Source organism: Thamnophis sirtalis, unplaced genomic scaffold (assembly GCF_051295495.1).
Source record: "Thamnophis sirtalis isolate CommonGarterSnake01/CBP01778 unplaced genomic scaffold, rThaSir2_p1.2 scaffold_16, whole genome shotgun sequence".
Lineage (NCBI taxonomy): Eukaryota > Metazoa > Chordata > Lepidosauria > Squamata > Natricidae > Thamnophis > Thamnophis sirtalis.
This window is the reverse complement of record NW_028261396.1, coordinates 2,950,968-2,972,825: the sequence shown is the minus strand read 5'-3', so window position 1 is coordinate 2,972,825 and position 21,858 is coordinate 2,950,968. Positions and strand designations below refer to the sequence as shown.

The following is a 21,858-nucleotide window of genomic DNA, read 5'->3' as shown; positions in this document are numbered from 1 at the left end:
AATCCATCACATGGTCCAATCTTCTTCTTCCTCGCTAGCACCTACGCCAGTGGTGGGTTTCAAAAATTGTTCGAACCTATTCTGTGCGTGTGGCCTCCTTTGTGGGCGTGGCTTGCCGCCCATGTGACCGGATATGAAGATGCCGACGACACTTGTCAGAACCACCTTAAATTACCTCACACACAGCACTGGCATGCATAAGAATAGGATGTCAACTTGTTTTTTAAAAGGCATCTTTGGTTTGCGTTAAAACAACTTCAACACACGCAATGTTCTGATTGCACCACAAACGCAGTAGTCATCCTTACCTTTCACAGAGGCACTGAGTTTCATAAATAGGAGCATGATAGTGTAGAGTAATCCTATCCAAGGACCAGTGGTGGGTTTCAAAAAATTCTGGAACCTCTTCTGTAGGTGTGGCCTGCTTTCCGGGTCCACTGGTGGAACCTCTTCCAACTGGTTCGGTAGATTTGACGAACCGGTTCTACCGAATAGGTGCGAACTGGTAGGAACCCACCTCTGACCTACGCCCAACTGCTTCCGGTCACGTGCAAAGGTGCGGAGACAAAAGATGACCTTTAGCTTCTAGAAAGGAATTTTTTATTTTGAAAACAACATATTCTACCCCCTTGCTATTCCCCCACCCTCCTCTTAATGAGTGTGTGGCAGGCAAAAGATTCTTAAAGGAACCTCTGCAGGCCTGACAGATAGTGTGCATTTTGGATTCAAGTTCTGTTAAGATACAGCCTATGGGGCTGTTAGTGCATATATCATGGACAAGCAGCCACTTCTAAATCAGGAAAAAGCATACCAAATGATCACGGATCAGCTAGCAGAACAACAAGGTGGTATCATTTTTCTTGACGCCTCTGGGGGCCACAGGGAAAACATTTTTAACTAATTTAATTGTCTCTGAAATCAGGGCTCAGGGAGAAATCGCTCTTGCCATTGCCTCTTCGGGAGTTGCGGTGACGTTAATGGAAGGAGGCAGGACAGCCCATTCCGTATTTGCGTTGCCACTTGACATTTGGGGTAAATAAATACCGGGGCAATGCCAGGTTATCAGCCAGTTATTTCCATATTTCTGTTGCTGTTGCCAAGAAGGTTACATGGGTGTGTTTGTTAAGTTCCCAGGAGGTGAGCTCACCTTGAAGGCGACTTGACTTAATAAACAAGTTAAAAGAAGGGTAAGGTTAACGGCTATCATCAGAAGCTGGCTGCAGGACTAAGAGTATATGTCACTTACTAATAGTCCCTGTAAGTCATCTGTAATGCTAACTGTAAAACCATGACTTAGAATTACTTCATTTGTATATAGAATCAAATATACAGAGATCTAATTTAAACTCTGGCAGTGAAAAAAGTCTTTTGAGGCTAGATTCAAATTCTAGGGGGAAAAACCAGTTTAGTCTAAGACAGAAGGCTAGAAAACAAGAGACTTTAAAGCATTTATAAAAGACAGTTAGGTAACTTTGGGCCAGTCCCTCTCTCTCAGCCCAACACACCTCGCAGGGTTGTTGGAAAGTAGGAAGCAGAGGCTATGGTGCAGAGGTGGGTTCCTACCAGTTTGCACCTATTCGGTAGAACCGGTTCGTCAAATCTACCGAACCGGTTAGAAGAGGTTCCACCAGTGGACCCGGAAAGCAGGCCACACCTACAGAAGAGGTTCCAAACCTTTTTGAAACCCACCACTGGTCCTTGGATATGATTATTCTACACTATCATGCTCCTATTTATAAAACTCGGTGCCTCTGTGAAAGGTAAGGATGACTACTGCGTTTGTGGGGCAATCAGAACATTGCGTGTGTTGAAGTTGTTTTAACGCAAACCAAAGATGCCTTTTAACAAACAAGTTTACATCATATTCTTATGCATGCCAGTGCTGTGGGGGGGGGGGGTAATTTAAGGTGGTTCTGACAAGTGTCGTCGGCATCTTCATATCCGGTCACATGGGTGGCAAGCCACTCCCATCCGGTCACATGGGCAGCAAGCCACTCCCACAAAGGAGACCACACCCACAGAGTAGGTTCGAACAATTTTTGAAACCCACCACTGCTATGGTGTAACATTCACTGCCTTTAAAAATAATAAAGGTAGGCTATAAACAACAAATCATACAACAGACTATTACTAGCAAGTAGCAATACCATTAGGTGCTTTGACTCAGCATTATTTAAACCATGGTCCAATTAACGCAAAACAAGCATGTTATACGAATACACCACAAGCTTCTCTAATTCTTCCTCTACGGAAAGTAGATTTTTGTCCTTAAATAGCATCAGAATTTTACATGCATCTGAATGAGTTTGACTTCTAATCAATGGTGTTAAATTACATAAGCCAAACTCCTCCCACACTATGTTTATCAGCTATTTTACAGTTAATATGAAAATGCTTAAGATTGATTAATTAGCTCCCGTACTTTTCTTATACTGGCATTAGTAAAGATGGCAGAGAGTTTGGCTTGCAGATATTCATTTCCTTCTCAAGGGTTTTACAAAATCTCCATAAACATTTGTTTGGATTTGGATTTGAAGTTAATTATATGCCGCCCTTTTCCCTGGGGGGACTCAGGGCGGCTCACAACCCAAGAGGAGGGGGAGACAAACTTTTGACATATAAGACAATACATAATTTAAAAAACACAACATTCATACCATTCGGGCGGGTTACAATCTTAGCCCCAGGCCTGACGGGATAGCCAGATTCTGAGGGCTGTGCGGAAGGTCTGGAGGGTGGTGAGGGTACGAATCTCCACGGGGAGATCGTTCCATAGGGTCGGAGCTGCCACCGAGAAGGCTCTCCTCCGCGTAGTTGCCAGTCGGCATTGACCGGCAGATGGAACTCGGAGGAGGCCTAATCGATGAGATCTAATAGGTCGCGTGGAGGTAATTGGCAGTAGGCGGTCTCTCAAGTACCCACATGGTACATGGGTTTTAGAGGAATTGATGCTGATTGACACAAACTATTTGCCAAATAGCTAGCAATCGTTTGCCATAGCTAAATAAGAATTCAAACTACCTGCACACCAGAGTTTCAGGCAAGTAAACACAATAAAGTATTACAGGGTTTTTTGAGACAGGTTTGTTTTAAAGTAGATGAATATAGTTGCCGTTCAGGAGGTACCAGTAGACATAGGACACCTTTAAAACAGCCAGAACAGATAATTTTAAAAGTGACTAAAATACCTGCCTTTTAATCATACAGAATATGTACATGCAGGCAACACAACCAGAACTTTAAATTACATCGCATTGCATGATACCTTTATCCAGAGATAAGGATATGCGTAAATAAACAAGGAAAGTATGCAGTAATGAAAGGAAGTGAAAAATATAGCTTGCATGTGACTATTTGGACCCTTTTTATGGCCCCAGAGGCATCTACTGAGTGGACAAAAAGGTGCTGTTTTGTTTGGAGGAGGATTGTGGAGAAGGTTAAGTAAGTAGAAAAGCTTAAGCTGTAACCTAGAACCAGCAAGTAATCTGAATATTGTATAAAATCCTTGACAGAACTTCAGCATCCTTGCTGTAACATAATTTAATTCCCAATTGTCACACACAATGTTTTTAAGGACTGCTGAAATTGAAATTTCCAAATTACTGTCTGTAAAACATTAGCACGTTCTAAGAAAATGTTCTCAACTCAACCAGTCCACCAGACTCTTAGATCCATTTCTCTCAATGCCTTATTAAAGAGTAAGCAAGATTATAGAGGAAAGAACACTATAGTAAGCCGATCCAGAAATGCTTAGGATGATTATGGCAAGGAAAATTATTTGTCTTTCATTGAAATACAATTTGCCGGTCTAGATGATGTCTGGCAAGGTTTGTTGGAGAATTAAGAAGGCAAAACCATTTTTTTTTCAAATTTTTCTAAAATCTAATACTGTATTTCTACAGAATCTGCAAAGATGGCTCCAGAATCATCAATTCCTGCCCCAAAAGAACATTATGGGGACTTTTCATTAAACAATCACAGTTTAAAGGTTGCCAGTTCCAAAGTTCCTTTACTTGTATTTCTAATATATGAAACTTGTGACCCCTTCAAAACTGTCTTACTCTAAACGTTGAATCTCATTTTATTGGGAAAAGAAATTTTAGATGTTTTTTTTTGTTTTTCCTGAACTAGCAATAGCAATAGCAATAGCAGTTAGACTTATATACCGCTTCATAGGGCTTTCAGCCCTCTCTAAGCGGTTTACAGAGTCAGCATATCGCCCCCAACAATCTGGGTCCTCATTTCACCCACCTCGGAAGGATGGAAGGCTGAGTCAACCTTGAGCTGGTGAGATTAGAACCGCTGAACTGCAGATAACAGTCAGCTGAAGTGGCCTGCAGTACTGCACCCCTAACCACTGCGCCACCTCGGCTTCCATGCAATACTACAACTCTAATCTCAAACTAAGCTCTGAACTAAAGCAGGCTTTTAAAAAAATGAATTGAAGTGAGCTCTTTTCAAAATAACAAAATGACCCCTGAACGGAATCTTATGGCCACTATGCACAACAGTTGTAGGAATGGTGAAGGAGTCCCACCAGGCAGACAGAGGCATGGCAGAATTATAAGACATTCATTGCTGCCCCAAGGGAAAGAGAAAATTGCAGGTGTAGATCAGTGGTGGGATTCAAAAAAAGTTTACTACAGGTTCTGTGGCCGTGGCTTTGTGAGCATCGCAGGGAAAGGATACCGCAAAATTCCCATTCCTGTCAGGACTGACTGAATACCACCTCTGGTGTAGATCCTATTTTGAGAGTACAGATGGAAAATCTTACTTTCAAGCTCACAATTTTCAACTTAACAAAAGCTTCTCCACCTTGCAAGTTTAAGATTAAGCTAAGACATATCATGTTCAGGTAGTCCTCAACTTACAGCCACAAGTGAGCCCAACATTTCTGTTGCTAAGTGTGACATTTGTTGAGTTTTGCCCCGTTTTACGACTTTTCTTGCCAAAGTTGTTTAAATGAATCAGACTTTCCCAGCGACTTTCCTTGTCAGAAGATTGCAAAAGGTAAATCACGTGACCCTGGGATACTGCAACTGTCATAAACACAAGCGGCTTAATTTTGACCACATGACCATGGGGATGCTGCAACAGTCATGTGAAAAACGATCGTAAGTCTCTCTTTTCAGTGCTGTCGTAACTTCATATGGTCACTGAATGAACTGTTGTAAGTCAAGGACTAACCTGTATTGTAACCAGCCATGTGAATTTCTCTACTTGTTCACTGCTAGTTTGGGGGGAATCAATTCTCAGCCGGTCTAGGCCAGCATATGCAGATAGAACAAAGTAATAGTAATGTCGAGCCTCAGCTCAACATCAAGATTGAGAATAGAACTGTAAGGAGTGTGTGTTTTAGAAGATTATAGTCTATCACTAGACTAACCACAGAGTTTTGAGTCAACATCTGATGCACATATCACCGTTTTGCCTCCCCCTTTTTTCCTGTCTCTCCCTTTCCTCAACAAAGGACATACCGTAAATATTTCCATAGGCCAGAGTGGAAGATACTTGCCATCTCAATGCTCAGTATCACCCACAATCCTGTATGCTGACCAATGGGGAGTATAGAACTCTGCATCCAACCATTGCTTTATCTGAACCTCATCCTTTGCCTCACTGTTTGCCACAAGAGGCAAATAACAAAATGGAGTTGGAGGGGATTGTGGAGCTCTTCTACTCCAAACTGCTTGGTTAAACAGGAAACCCTGTACCATTCCAGGCAAATGGCTGTCCAATCTCTTAAAAACCGCCACAGGTTCTGGAGGCAAGCCACTGGTTAATTGTTCTGTCAGGAAATTTCTCATTTCTAAGTTGAATCTCTCCTTGATAGGTTTCTGTTGTGACTCAGCAGAAGTTTGCTGTGAGTTGAGTCGGGGTGCAGGAATAACAATGCAGCTGGGGCTCGTTAGTGTCGTCTTCTGGAGATAAAAGGACTGATGGTGCCACGCCCTGGTTGCAGAAGTCAACGTTCACTCGTTCGTGGTTCGTCGTTCATCGGTCGTGGTTTGTTTGTGAGAGGCACTTGGATAAGTGATTTGCTTTCTTTCTGTAAACCTGGTGTTGCTGTAATAGCTCTTTGTTTTTTCATTCTGCTGCGTAACCTTTTTGCCAGAGACATTATTTATGTTTATTTTTGGGCTCGCAGCCAGCGTGAGCCAGGACTGATAAAGTTATTTCCTTTTAAGTCTGTCTGACTGTCGTCTGTGAACGAGCGAAGAAGGGGGGGTCAGAACAGGTTTCCATCTTCTCATCCTGCCCTCAGGTGCTTTGGAGAAGCCCAGTGAACAGGTAATAAGGCACAATGATGTGTTCACTTCAGCAATTTAAAAATCAAGACGAAACGTTAGCAAGATCCCCCAAATCTTTCTCCAACTTGCCATTTAGTTGTACAACTACATGCAAGCTCAACAGAGAGTTGTAACCCATCTAAAATTAACCCATGTCGTCATAGCTAAGAACGGGAGTAGTGGATCATCACAGCTCCCCAGATTTTAACTTAGGTGTAGAAGAACATCCTAAGGAGCAAAAGAACCTGTTATCTGGGTTCCCCTTCAGAAATTACAGCTGGGGCTCTTACCTCTACCACTTATCTTGAAAGAATGCTGTGCCAACAGCATTAAAATGGGATTGACACGTCATGAGCCGAGGTGGCGCAGTGGTTAGGGTGCAGTACTGCAGGCCACTTCAGCTGACTGTTATCTGCAGTTCAGCAGTTCAAATCTCACCGGCTCAAGATTGACTCAGCCTTCCATCCTTCCGAGGTGGGTAAAATGAGGACCCAGACTGTGGGGGCGATATGCTGACTCTGTAAACCGCTTAGAGAGGGCTGAAAGCCCTATGAAGCGGTATATAAGTCTAATAAATAAATAAATAAATGAAAATCAAGGGTGGGGAAACAAGATTGTAGGTTCAACTCTCAAGTGCATGGCCAATGATGCTGGCCTCATAAAATCAAATCATCATGCATTACTTTGTAAATGTTTATCAAGAGAAATATGTATATATTTTTCATTAAAAGTGCTTGAGCCAAGTTTTCAACCTTTTTTTTCACGATTTCACCGAAACATCTTGACTATCTGTTGTGCAGCTTTGTTATTTGCTATTATCAAGCATAAGATTACCCCTTCCCATCTGGATTATTCTGGAAAAGCACCATTAAATTTAAAGGGTCAATTTGTATGGAAACATCATCAGGCTTAAATGCTAATCTTTTTCACAATCTATTCTTTTTCATTCACAGATCAGGATGTAGCATTTAGAACTATAAATTAGGTGTCTCAGCTGGAACCAGATTAATTTATTATTTATTAAATCTCAAGTGTCAATTATCAATTTGTATTTCACAACTATTTTTATGGAAATCACATCTCAAAATTTTTATTTTGGGGGCACCATTCACTATACACAGGTATTCCTCGACCTGAATTCTGATCACATGATCATGGGGATGCTACAAAGATCACCTGTATTTCTGCAATATAGAAATTAAGAGATTTCTTGCTATTTTCTAGTGACTTATCAATTAGACATTACAGCTTATTTGTAAGGCATTATATTTAAATCAATGTAACAATTATGATATAGAGAAAACAAGACCCTTTTTTTGCTATTGTTTAATCAGATTTGAAATTTGCAAATTAGAAAAACATTTATAGGTAAGTTAAAAACACCTTTAAAACATAGCAGTATGCTACATAATTGTAGCATCTCCAAGACAAAACTAGAAATGAGTAATTATTAAAATATCACATCACAGTGTAAACTAACACAGTGGTATATTAAATTACCATACACCAAGACCTAATTGTATGGATCTGTTCAAAAATAACAATTTGTTTTTTAAAATATAGAGAGATTGGAATAATAAAAATGAAATCCATGGATAAGGTCTTTATATTTTGAATTGGGGAAGGCAATTTGAGGAAATACTGCAACTATCCACTTCTGAAGCATATTTTCCTCTTAAAAAAGCAGATACTGGAGGGGAAAAATACATAACTGTTTCCACATTCAACTAAGAAAAAGTCCCTTTAATGTGTATCCAAATGTGTACTGACTTCCACATTCATATTTTTGCACTGACTAACATATTAACTTTAGTGACTGTGTTGCTGGTTTCCATTCAGTACCTGTAGAATATTTTTGCAGCGCTAGCAAACGTATTTGAGGTTTGGCTTCAATAGTATTTTTATATACGATTGTACCTTTTTGCCATTGTTAAGATCATAGGTAGGAGAAAACGAGACAGAATCAATAATCATGAAACGCAAAAGGACATGAAATTATATATATATAGCAGAACAAAACAAAACAAAAACAAATGTAGTGAAACCTTGAGTTTGGATGCAATTATGATATGCACTGTTCTAAACAATGTTTGAAACTTCTGCCATAGAGGGACAGATTTTACAAGTATCTCAGGGGTGGGTTTCAACCGGTTCGCGGCAGTCCCTGCGAACCGGTTGGTCGGCGAACCCGGAAGTAAGTAACTTCCGGGAACGGCGAAGGGCCCACCCGCCCGCCCGCGTTCCTTACCCGGTTTTGCGCTTCCACGCATGCGCAGGACGCATACAGCGCCTGCGCGATCCTCCAGGAGCAGCTGGAGCATCGCATAGACGCTAGTACGCATGCGTGCACCGCGCGCGTGCACAAGGACGCCGCCCGGCCCGTTCCAACCGAACCAGTTGGAACGGGGCGAGAAACCCACCCCTGAAGTATGTGCAATGGAAACAGAAAAGCCAAGGTGAGCGGAACTGCCCATCAAATTACTGTAGTGGAACTAGACAATGATCCCAGGGACTCAACTTGAATCGATGCCAAAGAAAAAAATATTTTAAAAAAGAAAGAAGAAAACTGATGTGACAATAAGATTGAAACCTGTTAAAGAAGACAAAGGGCAATACAAGTTTCCAGTATTTTCAAGTTGGCCCAGAATGGAAATTACATACCATAGAAAAATAATTATTACAATTATTACAAATATCCAGGTTTATGAAAAATTGCACACCCATGTTTGCTACTCTGCGTCCCAGGCCTTTTAGATTGGTTTCCTAGCAAGAGGTTTTCAGGACACATGGAAATTTCTGTGGGAAGATACAAACTTATTTCATAATTGAACTTTGGCTAAAATAAAATATATATTTTTTCCCCTTTCACACAGCAAGTTGTTCTGTGTGTGTAGAACAACACTGGGTGAATCAGTATCCAGTGTGATCTTTTTTCTAAAGTCAAGGGTTAGATATTTTTCTACATTGGAGTCTTCTGAAAGACCTTTTTGAGGCGAAAACGTTATTTCCGTCTAACATCCTCTAACAAAGTCCTGTTGTTAATTCTTAATTGCAAAATGGGCCCTTTTTTGTTAATGCGGTTTTTGGGTTTGTGGGTTTGAAGAATAGCAATAGCAATAGCAGCAGTAGACTTATATACCGCTTCATAGGCCTTTCAGGCCTCTCTAAGCGGTTTACAGAGAGTCAGCATATTGCCCCCAACAATCTGGGTCCTCATTTTACCCACCTCGGAAGGATGGAAGGCTGAGTCAACCCTGAGCCGGTGAGATTTGAACCGCTGACCTGCTGATCTAGCAGTAGCCTACAGTGCTGCATTTAACCACTGCGCCAAAGAAGTTTGCATCCTGGAGTCCTTTAGTTTCTGCTCTGTATTTTCAAAAACTGCACTGCTGAATATCAGCCATGATGCCACAGAATTTGGTGGTAGAACCTCAAGGAACTAAGGGAGGGTTTTCATAGGCTGGCCCCCCAGTTGATGTAAAACACTCCATGCTATAATTAAGGTTGAGCATTTAAACTACTGAGCAGTAGCGTGTTTGTGCAAATGAAGTACCGCTGTTGGAAGTACTATATATAGTACTAAAGCAGCCACATAGCTTCCTTGAGGATCCCAGTGGATGTGCTTTGTCTGTCTCTCTCCCTCCCTCCTCTATGGAAACAACTAGAGCAGTGTTTCTCAACCTTGGCCACTTGAAGATGTCCGGACTTCAACTTCATGGTATTGGACCTGGGTACTTGAGAGACCGCCTGCTGCCAATTACCTCCAATAGACCGATTAGATCCCACAGATTAGGCCTCCTCCGAATTCCATCCGCCGGCCAATGCCGACTGGCGACTACCCGGAGGAGAGCCTTCTCTGTGGCTGCTCCGGCCCTCTGGAACGAGCTCCCCGTGGAGATTCAAACCCTCACCACCCTCCAGGCCTTCCGCAAAGCCCTTAAAATCTGGCTGTTCCGACAGGCCTGGGGCTAAAGAGCTTTTGTCCCCCCCCCCCTCAATGGTATGGTTGTTGTGTGCTTTTAAATTGTGTATTGTTCTGTTCGTCTTTTTTATTCCTTATCTGTACCCCCTCCCTTGACTTGGATTGTGAGCCGCCCTGAGTCCCCTTAGGGGAAAAGGGCGGCATAGAAATATAATCAATTCAACTCCCAGAATTCCCCAGCCAGCATTCGCATTCGCTGGCTGGGGAATTCTGGGAGTTGAAGTCCGGACATCTTCAAGTGGCCAAGGTTGAGAAACACTGCACTAGAGATAGCTTTCAAAGCAGCTCTGTGAACTTTGTAAAGGACGCAGCTCCTTTGATGCACCAGCAAAAGGTGTTCCATAATAACTAATACATTCTGCAATACTAGTGCTTTGCATAGCTCTAATAATAGTTTCCAAAATGTGAGTCTGGAAAAAAAAAAAAGGAATTTCCCTGGTAAGCAAGAATAAAAACTCAAATACAGTTAAATATATTTAACATACAATCACAATTGAGCCCCAAATTTATGTTGCTATGCGAGACATTTGAGTTTTGCTCCATTTTACAACTTTTCTCGCCACAATGGTTAAGTGAATCATTGCAGTTGTTAATTTAGTAATCCAATTAAGTGAATCTGGTTTCCCCCATTGACCTTGTCAGAAAGTTGCAAAATGGGATCACATGACCCCAGGACACTGCAACGGTCATAAATATGAACCGGTTGCCAAGCATCCGAGTTTTGATCATGTGACCCGTATGGATGCTGCAACTGTCATAAGTGTGAAAAACAGTCGCTTTTTTTTCAGTGCCGTTGTAATCTCGGTCAGTCACTAAACAAACTGTTGTATGTTGAGGACAACCCGTATTTCAAGTTCTCAAATAATAAATAATGAAAGATAAATATCTTTTGGAAAAATAACCAGTTCCTTTCAAGGATCCGATTTCTAAAAGATGTCAAAACTTACAAAATCTTAGTTTTATCAATTTCATAAGCAGCTGAGAGCCATGTCAAGTTCACTTTCTTTACAAAGAACTCTCTATTTGGAATTAACTTTAAAAAATGTTTTTTTGTCTTCTACTCCCTGGTTTTAAGCCTACAAAAATAAGTTAAGTGTCATATCATCACATAACTTTGCTTGTTATAACTTTAGTTGGATAAAGATCCTCAGTACTGATTGGATATATTCTAACTATATTTCCAGGAAATTCAGTATAACAATGTTTTGCTGGTCTATGACGGTAAGAAAGATTTAACTACCGTATATACTCGAGTACAGGCCGGGCCGAATATAAGCCGAGGCACCTAATTTTACCACAAAAAACTGGAAAAGTTATTGACTCGAGTATAAGCCTAGGGTGGGAAATGCAGCAGCTACCGGTAAATTTCAAAAATAAAAATAGATACCAATAATGTAGGAGGTGGGACATCGCTATGTGGCTGCTTGCCATAACGAGGAGGAGGTGGGACATCGTTGCAGAGCGGCAGGAGGGGGAGGAAGGGGAATCGTAAGACAGCCCTGCATTACATTAGAACGTGAGGAGGGGGGATGGTGCGGTGCGCGCTGCGCAGCAAACTGACACAGAGGGAGGGGAAACTCAGGGGCGCTGGGCCATTCACGAGCGTCACCCAGCGGCATGGCCCCGCCCCTTTTTCTCCTCCATTTTGGGCAAATTTTTCACTGACTCGAGTATAAGCCGAGGCGGCTTTTTTCAGCCCAAAAAGTGGGCTGAAAAACTCAGCTTATACTTGAGTATATACGGTACATTAATCTTCTATCACAGAGTAAGAAATAGAACAGGGTTTTTTTTTTGTCTATTTATTCTGAAGTTGATCAGATTATATTCGATTATCTGCTTCCATGTAACTATGCACGAAGTTATAAATAATTAAGTTAAGGAGTTCAATTGTTTGTGCCAGAGGAAAGAATTTGGCAAAATATTTAGATTGTACTCTGATAAGAGAATGTTAAAGAGCACAGAGCATATTTTGCAAATTCTATAATCTAAGTACTATACAGGTACAAAGCTCATTTCATGAATCCAAATACTAACGTTATGGTCAATTGATGGTTCTACCACAAAACCGCGGACGACAAAATCGTGGTCGACGAAAGCGCGTGTGTGACGTCATCACAGCGCGATGAAAAAGATCGAAAAAGATCGAAAAATGTAAAAATAAAGCTAAAACCTTCCCCTAACCCCCCCAAACCTAACCCTAAACCTAACCCTAACCCTTAACCTAACCCTAAACCTAACCCTAAACCTAACCCTTAACGTAACGAAAAACCTAACGCTAACCCTTAACCTAACGCTAAACGTAACGCTAACGCTCTAACCCTAACCCTTAACCTAACCCTAACCCTAACCCTTAACCTAACCCTTACCTTTATGTGAATTGGCTTGCTGTAATTTAATTTTTATTTCAATTTTTCGATCTTTTTCGTCGCGTTGTGATGATGTCACATACGCGATTTCGTCGACCGCGCTTTTGTGGAACGCGCTTTTGACGGGTCACGCAATTGATAGGCAGGGGAAACTGCAAACTACAGAACAGATTTCATGTTTCCTTTTTAGGGCTGGAGGTGAGATCGATGCTTTGCCAGTGGCCTCGCTTTGGTTTAACAGACAAGCCAGAAAATGAAAATAAAAAAAAACCTTTTGATCCTTCATCTTCACTATCCCTGCGGAACTTGTTATTTATTCCCAAAAGATTAAACATGACAAGATGTATGAGGAGGAGGTAAAAAGTGGACGAAGCAGGTTTTTCAAGTTTTCAGTGGTTCCCACTGATTTCTAGGAGTAAAATAAATAGCTGCTTTTTCATACACCGGAAGTGAGTTTCCTTGTAAATTCTGAAATGGGGTAATTGTGTGAGAGAGAAGGATGGAGGGGGAGGAGAAGAAAAAGATGGTATTCAACTGGCGTCTTAAGAAGTAGCATTTGTTGAAACATCATTGAACAAGGCAGTAGATAGGGAAAATTAGTCTTCAGTAAATAGGAGCTACCTCTACTGACATTTTTTGTACAGATATACCATTGCAGAGAATGCACCAAAATATATTTATATTTTCCTCTTTACTATGAATAGCCAGAGATACCTTTAATATAATGTTAAGTGAACAACTGGGCAGCCATGTTTAACCTTTATAGAAAGTAGTTATAGCGGTTCCACTACAAAACCGCGGTAGACTAAAGCGCGCTCGACGAAAGTGCGTACGTGACGTCATCACAGCGCGACGAAAACAGCACGCTGTGAGCGGTAAACTTAACCCTAACCCTAACCCTTAATGCGTAAATCTAAACCTAACCCCCCCAAACCTAACCCTAAACCTAACCCTAAGCCTAACCCTTAACCTAACCCTAAACCTAACCCTTAACCTAACGCTAAACCTAATGCTAACCCTTAACCTTAACCTAAACCTAACCCTAACGCTTAATGTAACCCTAAACCTAACCCTTAACCTAACCCTAACCCTAACCCTAACTCTTACCTTTACATGAATCGGCTTGCTTTAATTTTATTTTAATTTTAATTTAATTTATTTTAAATTTTATTTGTTGCGCTGCTGATGACGTCACGCACGCGCTTTGATCAGGCGCGCTTTAGTGGACCGCGGTTTTGACGGGTCACGGTTATAGCAAGGTATCATTGCAGGCGATATTATCCAGCTTCATTGCATGTGGCCACAGTAGTTTCTTCCTGATGCTCATACAGCAGAGGTCGGTTGCTCCTGGTTCGGCCCGGTTCGTTCGAACCGATAGTGGAATTTAGGCCTGGGTCGCAGAATCGACAGCGACCCAGGCCTGCCACGCCCCCGTACCAGTTCCCTCGCCGCTGCTGGGCCGCTGCCATTTTGGTTTTTAGTGACTGTGTGCGAAGAACACTTTACATTGAGCAGCACGCGGGTTGCGCGCGGTTTGCAAACCGGTAGTAAAATCGGCAGCAACCCACCCCTGTCATACAGTGCAGATTTCTGCATAAAGAAGACTTCATATATTCAACTGGAGCTTCCATTATATATCTGAATTTGAGTGGGGTGGGGGGGAGAAGTAATTTGGCACAAATTAAACCATCGTAAATCTGTTTGCATGTTGCCCCACCATGTTCTGCAACAAACTAAAAGATTTTTTTGTGTTTACATCAGGAGATACAGTTAGCCTATGTCTCCTAATGATAATTTGTTTATTTTCACCAACATGAAAGCCCTTTTTAATATTCAATTACCTACTCTCCAAATAAAAGCTCGATTTGCTAGGGAAATTATTAACTCGCCTTATTTGTTTCCTCCCACGACACATCTGTCTGTAGTTCTCTCTAGAAGGAAGATTTCAGAACAGAATGAACACCCCAAACAAGAAATATAGTCTACTCTTATTTGTCATTGAAAGACAGATTGGAAGATCGAATTTACGATAACTTGACATTTCTGCTGAAACGTGTCTATCATTTCTTTCCAAGGATCCTGACAATAGCCAGGATCTATTGCTCTCTGTCTGGGTTCATTAAATATTTGGACATGTGGCATATAACATTTAGGTTTTAAAACAAAATAGGGATGAAAAATCATCTTATTTTAATAATAACCAAATGTCACTTTTCATTTCTCACCCTAGGTCCCTTTTCTGTGTATTTTAAAGATAACATATTTTCCATTCTGTAAAAAATATAACAGATATAACAAGCAAGCAAATGAAAGTTATAGCCCTTTAGCACATCATTTCTTTACCCATTGTAAATTTGCATCAGAAAGCAACAATTTATCAATTCCCTTAATATATTTTTAAGGTAAAATTATGAAACAAAAGAATTGGTTGGGAAAGTTTTATCAAATATTACACTATGGTCCCCATATATTACATCCCGCTTCAATTTTTTTTTCTAAACCACAGGTATTCTGGTGTCACAGAGTTTATGGTGTTCAGCTAGGCAGTACCAATTTAACAATTTCCCTTTTTTTGTTTAATATAAACTGAATTATAACCATAGGATAAAGTGGCCATCTTAAGCACCTTTTTCACACTAATTCTATATCTGATCCATCTTTACTAGTGCCCCCCCCCCCCCCTGTGAAATGATTTCTGTAGGATTAGAAGGAGAATTGTTATTGGAAAGTTGCAGCTTTAATAGGAATTCTGTGCACATTTTGTGAAGATTGCTGCAAGCTTATTCATCCTAAAAAACAAATTTACATTAAAACATTTGGCTCTAGAAAGGACGACTTTTCATATATTTTTTTTAAAAAAAAGTTTTCGGGGGGCTTTCCTTTAACCACTGTTTTTAATCAGAGACACCAACCATGATTTAGCATTAGCAATGCTTTCCGTTCTCTACTGTACAAAACCTGATATACTAAGAAAACCCTCCAGATAGCTTATTGCAATTCCTTTTTCTTTTGACTTCAGGCAGTGGGGGGGGGGGTTTCTGCTTCCATTTCTCGTTTCGTCCCTCAGAATCCAAAGCTTACTTTTGAATCATACTTTAAATATATTATACTAAACATGAAAATACTATTTAGAAACATTACTTTTCAGCAGATAGAGGGTTTAAGGCAATGCAAGATTTTTTCCCTTCTGGTTATTCCAGATTGACACAACGGTTTCCCACCCCCACAAATGCCTAGGGATTTACAATGTACATTCAGCATAGGGGTCACACCGATGACGTACGCTATTGGTCCAGAGTGCCCACTGAAATAATTGTAATATTTCCATGTAAGGCGTGATCCATAGGAACATGGCACGGGAGTGGTTAATTAGCTTTGCTTTCATCTTACTAGTGAATTCCCTAGAGATACAGCATTCTCTTCTAACCATCTTTTCAGACAAATACAACCCCCTTTTAAAAGGTGCTATAAATGGTCTTGAAAATATAAAATATAGCATCTATTAGCATCTGTAATCATTGTTCTGTTGCTGTGTTTCTGGATGTGATGTCTCTTCTTTGATTGAAGCTGTTTGCCACAGAATAACTATTATGTCCTGTAATTGTTTTTTCTTTTCCTCCTTCTTGCTGTTTGGACCACGAAGGCTGGATGCTTTCTTGCTCTTTATTTCCTTTTTGAGTTCTTGTAATTGGAAACATCAGCACTAAAATGCAGGCAATGTGGAGGGAGAAATACCAGGAACTAAGCAAAGAGACAGAAAGAAAGGGTTTTGATCATTATGTGATAATGTTTCAACACTTCTATATTTAGCTGCTTGTCCGAAAACCAGCAGTACAATGCTGTGTGTGTGTGTGTCTGTGTGTGTGTAGGTGGGTGGGTGGGTGTTTGTAAATATATGAGATTATTTGGCTATCTCAGATTGTAGAAAATAAATAGCTTATTATCCTCCCCTGTCAATTTTCCCATACTAGGAAAGCCTGGCCACTTTCTAATGCCAGAAACACCATCATGCCAGAAACACCATCTACCTCCAATAGACCGATTATATCCCACAGATTAGGCCTCCTCCGAATTCCATCCGCTGGCCAATGCTGACTGGCGACTACCCGGAGGAGAGCCTTCTCTGTGGCTGCAGAGGAGTCCCGTGGAGATTCGAACCCTCACCACCCTCCAGGCCTTCCGCAAAGCCCTTAAAACCTGGCTGTTCCGACAGGCCTGGGGCTAAAGAGCTTTTGCCCCCCACCTCGAATAGTATGGTTGTTGTGTGCTTTTAAATTGTGTATTGTTCTGTTCGTCTTTTTTATCCCTTATCTGTACCCCCTTCCCTGACTTGGATTGTGAGCCGCCCTGAGTCCCCTTCGGGGAAAAGGGCGGCATATAAGTGCAATAAATTCAATTCAATTCAATCGTGTGGTTAAAATATATAAATGGACCAGTGGGAAAATATGTGGCTGAGATGACTGAATTTGCTGACTGGAAACTCCTTATAGACTTTTTTGAAAGCACATATTCCTCTAGTATTTTTTCTGTTTTTTCCAGTGTCTTCCGCTACCATGATGAACAAAACATTTTCTTTGTGTTGTACATTCTGTGTTAATTTCCTAAATCTCAACCAGGCACCAAACATCACATAACGTTCTAGCCAGATGAAATTTAAAAATGGATTACAGTATTGCTTTCTCAACTGTCAGCACATGTAAATAACTTTCTTTCCATTTAAAGTGGTGTTTTTAAAAAAAGGATAAAGGATCATCTTACCTGTAAAATACATAGGAGGGTTTTACGGAGAGCAGTACAAATGGCACAACAGTGTAACTTATTGCTATTTGAGTTGTGATCCATGTCATGATATCATAACATAATTTAATGGCTGGAGAATCAAGAAAATAATTTCTAATGTTCTTTCTAATCTAAATTTAAAGAGAGAGATGTTTAATTAGTAAATAAACATTTTTACAGAACAGGTAATATCTATATAAATCTTAGAAAAAGCTATATCTAAAGGCAGCTAAATAAAAAAAAAAGACATTTCTTCAATTGGTTACTTGAGAGACAGACACACTTTTTGTAAATTTCAATACAAACTGACCTGATAGATCCTTCGTGTACAATATGAGGATTAAAACATAATTAATCTTGAGATTTTACACTTCTCTGAAATCTGTGCTGCATTTTCAGCTCAAAAAAAAAATTACCCCAATACCTTTTAAATATGGGGTTTGAGAACTGATACTTAAGAAAAACAATTCCTTAGACAAGTATGCTTAAAGTATGCGTTACCATTTGTAGATGGATTTTTTAAAAATAAAATAATGCAGAAACAAAATAAAACAGACAGGCCAGTGGTGGGATTAAGCCAGTTCGCACCTACTCGGGAGAACCAGTTCTTAACTTTCTAAGCAGTTGGGAGAACCGGTTGTTGGAAGAAATCTCCTTTTCCCCCACTTTACAGGGCTAATCCTGTAAGGAAGGCAGAAAGGAAACATTCTGGTGTTGTTTCTAGCCTAATCTGAACTGCTTATAGAAACTGCCTCTCTGGTTAACCCTTAGTACATTGTAACAGCTAAGGCGAAGCGCCCATCAACGTGAGTGACCTTGAGTTGGCCACGCCCACATGATCACATGACTACTGAGCCCCACCTACCCAGATGGTCATCAGGGCAGAGAACCGGTTGTTAAATTATTTGAATCCCACCACTGAGACAGACCTATAAACACCTATGAAAAGTAGAAACTTGGTTGAAAGTATAAAAAAATTGGTTGGGAAACTGTTTATTATTAACCATATTTGCAAAAGGTCCCTCCTTCTCTATCATTATGCCTGCCCTGTGGAATAGCATAGCCTTCAAAATCCAGATAATCCCAATCTTACTGGTCTATGTATAAGACATTAAATATCTTTTGTTTTGCCCTGAGCCATGAACTCATTGTTAAGGAATTAATCAGATAGAGGTGTGAAGTGCTTTAGGCACAAAATGTGGTTAGTTCATTTGATATCTTTGTTTAACTTGATGTTAACTGCTAGAGTTACATCTGGGACAGCCATATGAATTGAACCTATAAATAATCAAAGACAGGTAGTCCTCAACTTAGAACAGTTCATTTAGGGACAATCCAAAGTTATAACAGCATTGATAAAAGTGACTTTTGAACTGTTTTTCTTTGTAGCATCCTCATGATCATATGATCAAAATCCAGATGCTTGGCAATTGACTCATACTTATGACCGCCGCTGCTGTGTCTCAAGATCATGTTAGGAACTTTTGCAACATTTTGACAAGTAAAGTAATAGGGAAGCCAGATTCACTTAACAGTTGTATTACTAATTTTTCAACTGCAGTGATTCACTTAAGAACTGTAGCAAGAAACGTCATAAAATGGGGGCAAAACTCCCTTAACAAATATCTCAAACAACAGAAATTTTGGGCTTAATTATGGTCATAGGTCCAGGACTATCTGTAATGCCATAAAGCAATTTCATGATTTTCAAAAGTCTTGTTATTATAAAGCAATTATAAAGAACTAACCTAAAAATTTTAAAATAAACACTGAGTAAGTTTTGAATTCATACATCTAATTCAATAAAAGAGCACAACTACACTTTAACTCAGTGGTAGTCAACCTGCTCCCTACCGCCCACTAGTGGGCGTTCCAGCTTTCGTGGTGGGCAGGAGGGGTTTGCTGTAACTCTGCTTTATAAATTTTATAAAGTAAAGTTACTTCCCTACTTTATAAGTCACCATTTACTGTGGAACCGGTGGGCGGTTAGAAAATTTTACTACTAACAGAGATACAAAAGTGGGCGGTAGGTATAAAAAGGTTGACTACCCTTGATTTAACTGATATATAAGGGATACTTACTGTTCGTGCTGCGAGTGTCATTAGTACCCCTGTTAAGAAAGTTAAATAATATCCAGGATATACCCCATGCCAAATGGCTGATAAGATAAAGGTTTGTATTGTTGGACTGAAAGAAGCTCGTTCATAACATACTCTGAAAGTGCAAAAATATAAAGCATTACGCTGAAAGGCAAGAAGTGCATTTTTTGCAATGCCAAGGCCTGCCAGAAGTAACATTTAAAAAAAAAATCCTTGAAAAATCCTTCCAAGCAATATGCAAGACAATCAATCTTACCAAATTTACAAATTATTATGAAAACAGACTGAGTTATCATTCGGGTTATAAAATCACTTTTAAGAAGTGATCTTTCCATAAATTAAAAGTTATTGGAAATATTTAAAGTTAACTAGACAATCCATGCCCCAATGTGTCTGTCATCTTTTCAGAAATATTTGCTCACCTAAACAGAGAAACAGAATGACTTACAGGTGGGCAAAAAAGCATTGGGAGTGGAATGACTTCCTGCCAGCTTCCCCATTGCGTTTCTTTGTGAGAAGCTAACAAGGAGCATCAGAAATCTTCCTCCTTCCCTCCAGTTCCAGCCCCCTTCTCCATTTACTGTGCTTGTGGGAAGCTTGCGGGGAGAAAGTCAGTGTGGGGGCCATCAAAAACTTGCAAGTCCAAGGCCGAAAGGAAGTGGAGTGGGTTGGGGCAGGCAGCAAAGGAGTGTGCAGAAGTATGGGGCAGGAATGGTATTTGATGTGAGCAAAAGGTACTGCATGGTTTGGAAAGTATGTGTGGGTATATGCACACATGCTGCTTGAAGGTGGGGGCTTGGGAATGGTGTTGCTTAATAGGTCTTGCTCAGACCTGGGAAAAGACAGAGGGGAGGGGGGACGGAGTAGGACCAGTGCATGGGAATGTTCAAGATGTGCAACATAGCTTCCGTCTCCTATTTTGGACACATTCTGTAAGATGGCCCAGAAATGGATGTTCTATAATGCAGTGATCTCCAACCTTGGCAACTTTAAGACCTGTGGACTTCAATTCCCAGAGTTCCTCAGCCAGCTTTGCTGGCTGAGGAACTCTGGGAATTGAAGTCCACAAGTCTTAAAGTTGTCAAGGTTGGAGACCACTGCTATAATGCACTGTTTTGCCCAGTTAAAGCAAATAACTACTACTGCTACTACTACTACTACTACTACTACTACTACTACTACTACTTATATCCTCCGACGTTATCTTAACAGTTCCTAGGTCCTTGGTTAGGACCCGAGCTGTTAGGCTAGTAAACTATATCACCATGAATAAATATCCTAGATCCGTGATGGCAAACCTATGGCACGCGTGCCACAGGCGGCACGCGGAGCAATTTGTCAGGGCCCGCAAGGTGGTCTGACAGCTGGCCGGCGCGCGCCTTCTTTTGACATGATTTTTTTGCAAAAAAAAAACCCAACCCTATGAGCAAACTGAAAGTGACTTCCAGGTTGTCTGTAAGGCTGTTTTTCATCGTCCGGAACCTTCAGGGGCCTTCCAGAGGCTTCCCTGAAGGCTCCGGAGGGCAAAAAAACGACCCTACAAGCAATTGCTCATAGGGTTTTTTTGTTTTTGTTTTTGCAAAAAAATGGCCTCAAAAGAAGGCTCTGGAGGGCGAAAAACAGCCCTACGAGCCACCCGGAAGTGACTTCTGGTTTGCTCGTAGGATCGTTTTTGGCCCTCTGGAGCCTTCAGGGAAGCCTCCTGAAGGTTCTGGAGGGCGAAAAACGGCCCTACAGACAAACTGGAATTTGCTCATAGGGTTGTTTTTTGCCTCCAGACCCTTCAGGGAAGCCTCCTGAAGGCCCTTGAAGGCTCCATAGGGCTAAAACTGGCCCTATGAGCCAACCGGAAGTCCCCTTCCGAATTTCTGATTTGCCCATAGGGTTGGTTTTTCGCGCCCCGGAGCCTTCAGGGAAGCTCCTGAAGGCTCAGGAAGGCCTCCGGGGAGGGAGGGCAGAGGGGGCTGTTTTCACCATCCCCAGGATCCTATAAAGTCTCTGGAGCCTGGGGAGGGCGAAAAAAAGCACACCAAAAATGAGGAGCGCTGGTTGTGTGCATAGCAGGGGTGGGTTTCAACCGGTTCGCGGCAGTCCCTGCGAACTGGTTGGTCGCCGAACCCGGAAGTAAGTAACTTCCGGGAACAGCGAAGGGCCCACCCGTGCCCGCACGCCCGCGCCCGCTCCTTACCTGGTTTTGACGAATTCTGCGCTTCCACGCATGCGCAGGACGCATACAGCGCCTGCGCGATCCTCCAGGAGCAGCTGGAGCATCGCACAGATGCTAGTACACATGTGTGCACTGCACACGTGCGTGAGGACGCCGCACGCGTGCGCGAGGACG

At 41.2% G+C, this 21,858-nt stretch overlaps 1 protein-coding gene across 3 annotated transcripts in view; it reads right to left on the bottom strand.

Annotated features, from left to right (window-relative positions):
- Positions 1–14,805: 14,805 nt before the first annotated feature.
- MBOAT2 (membrane bound glycerophospholipid O-acyltransferase 2) overlaps positions 14,806–21,858 on the bottom strand; it is a 94,727-nt gene continuing 87,674 nt past the window's right edge. For all 3 annotated transcript variants that reach the window (XM_087702783.1, XM_087702785.1, XM_087702784.1), the window contains 3 exons: positions 19,500–19,632; positions 17,397–17,548; positions 14,806–16,379 (listed from right to left, as the gene is read on the bottom strand). In XM_087702783.1, coding sequence (XP_087558909.1) covers positions 16,154–16,379; positions 17,397–17,548; positions 19,500–19,632 — 511 coding nt within the window. In that variant the 3' untranslated portion in view covers positions 14,806–16,153. The remainder of the gene's footprint in view (positions 16,380–17,396; positions 17,549–19,499; positions 19,633–21,858) is intronic.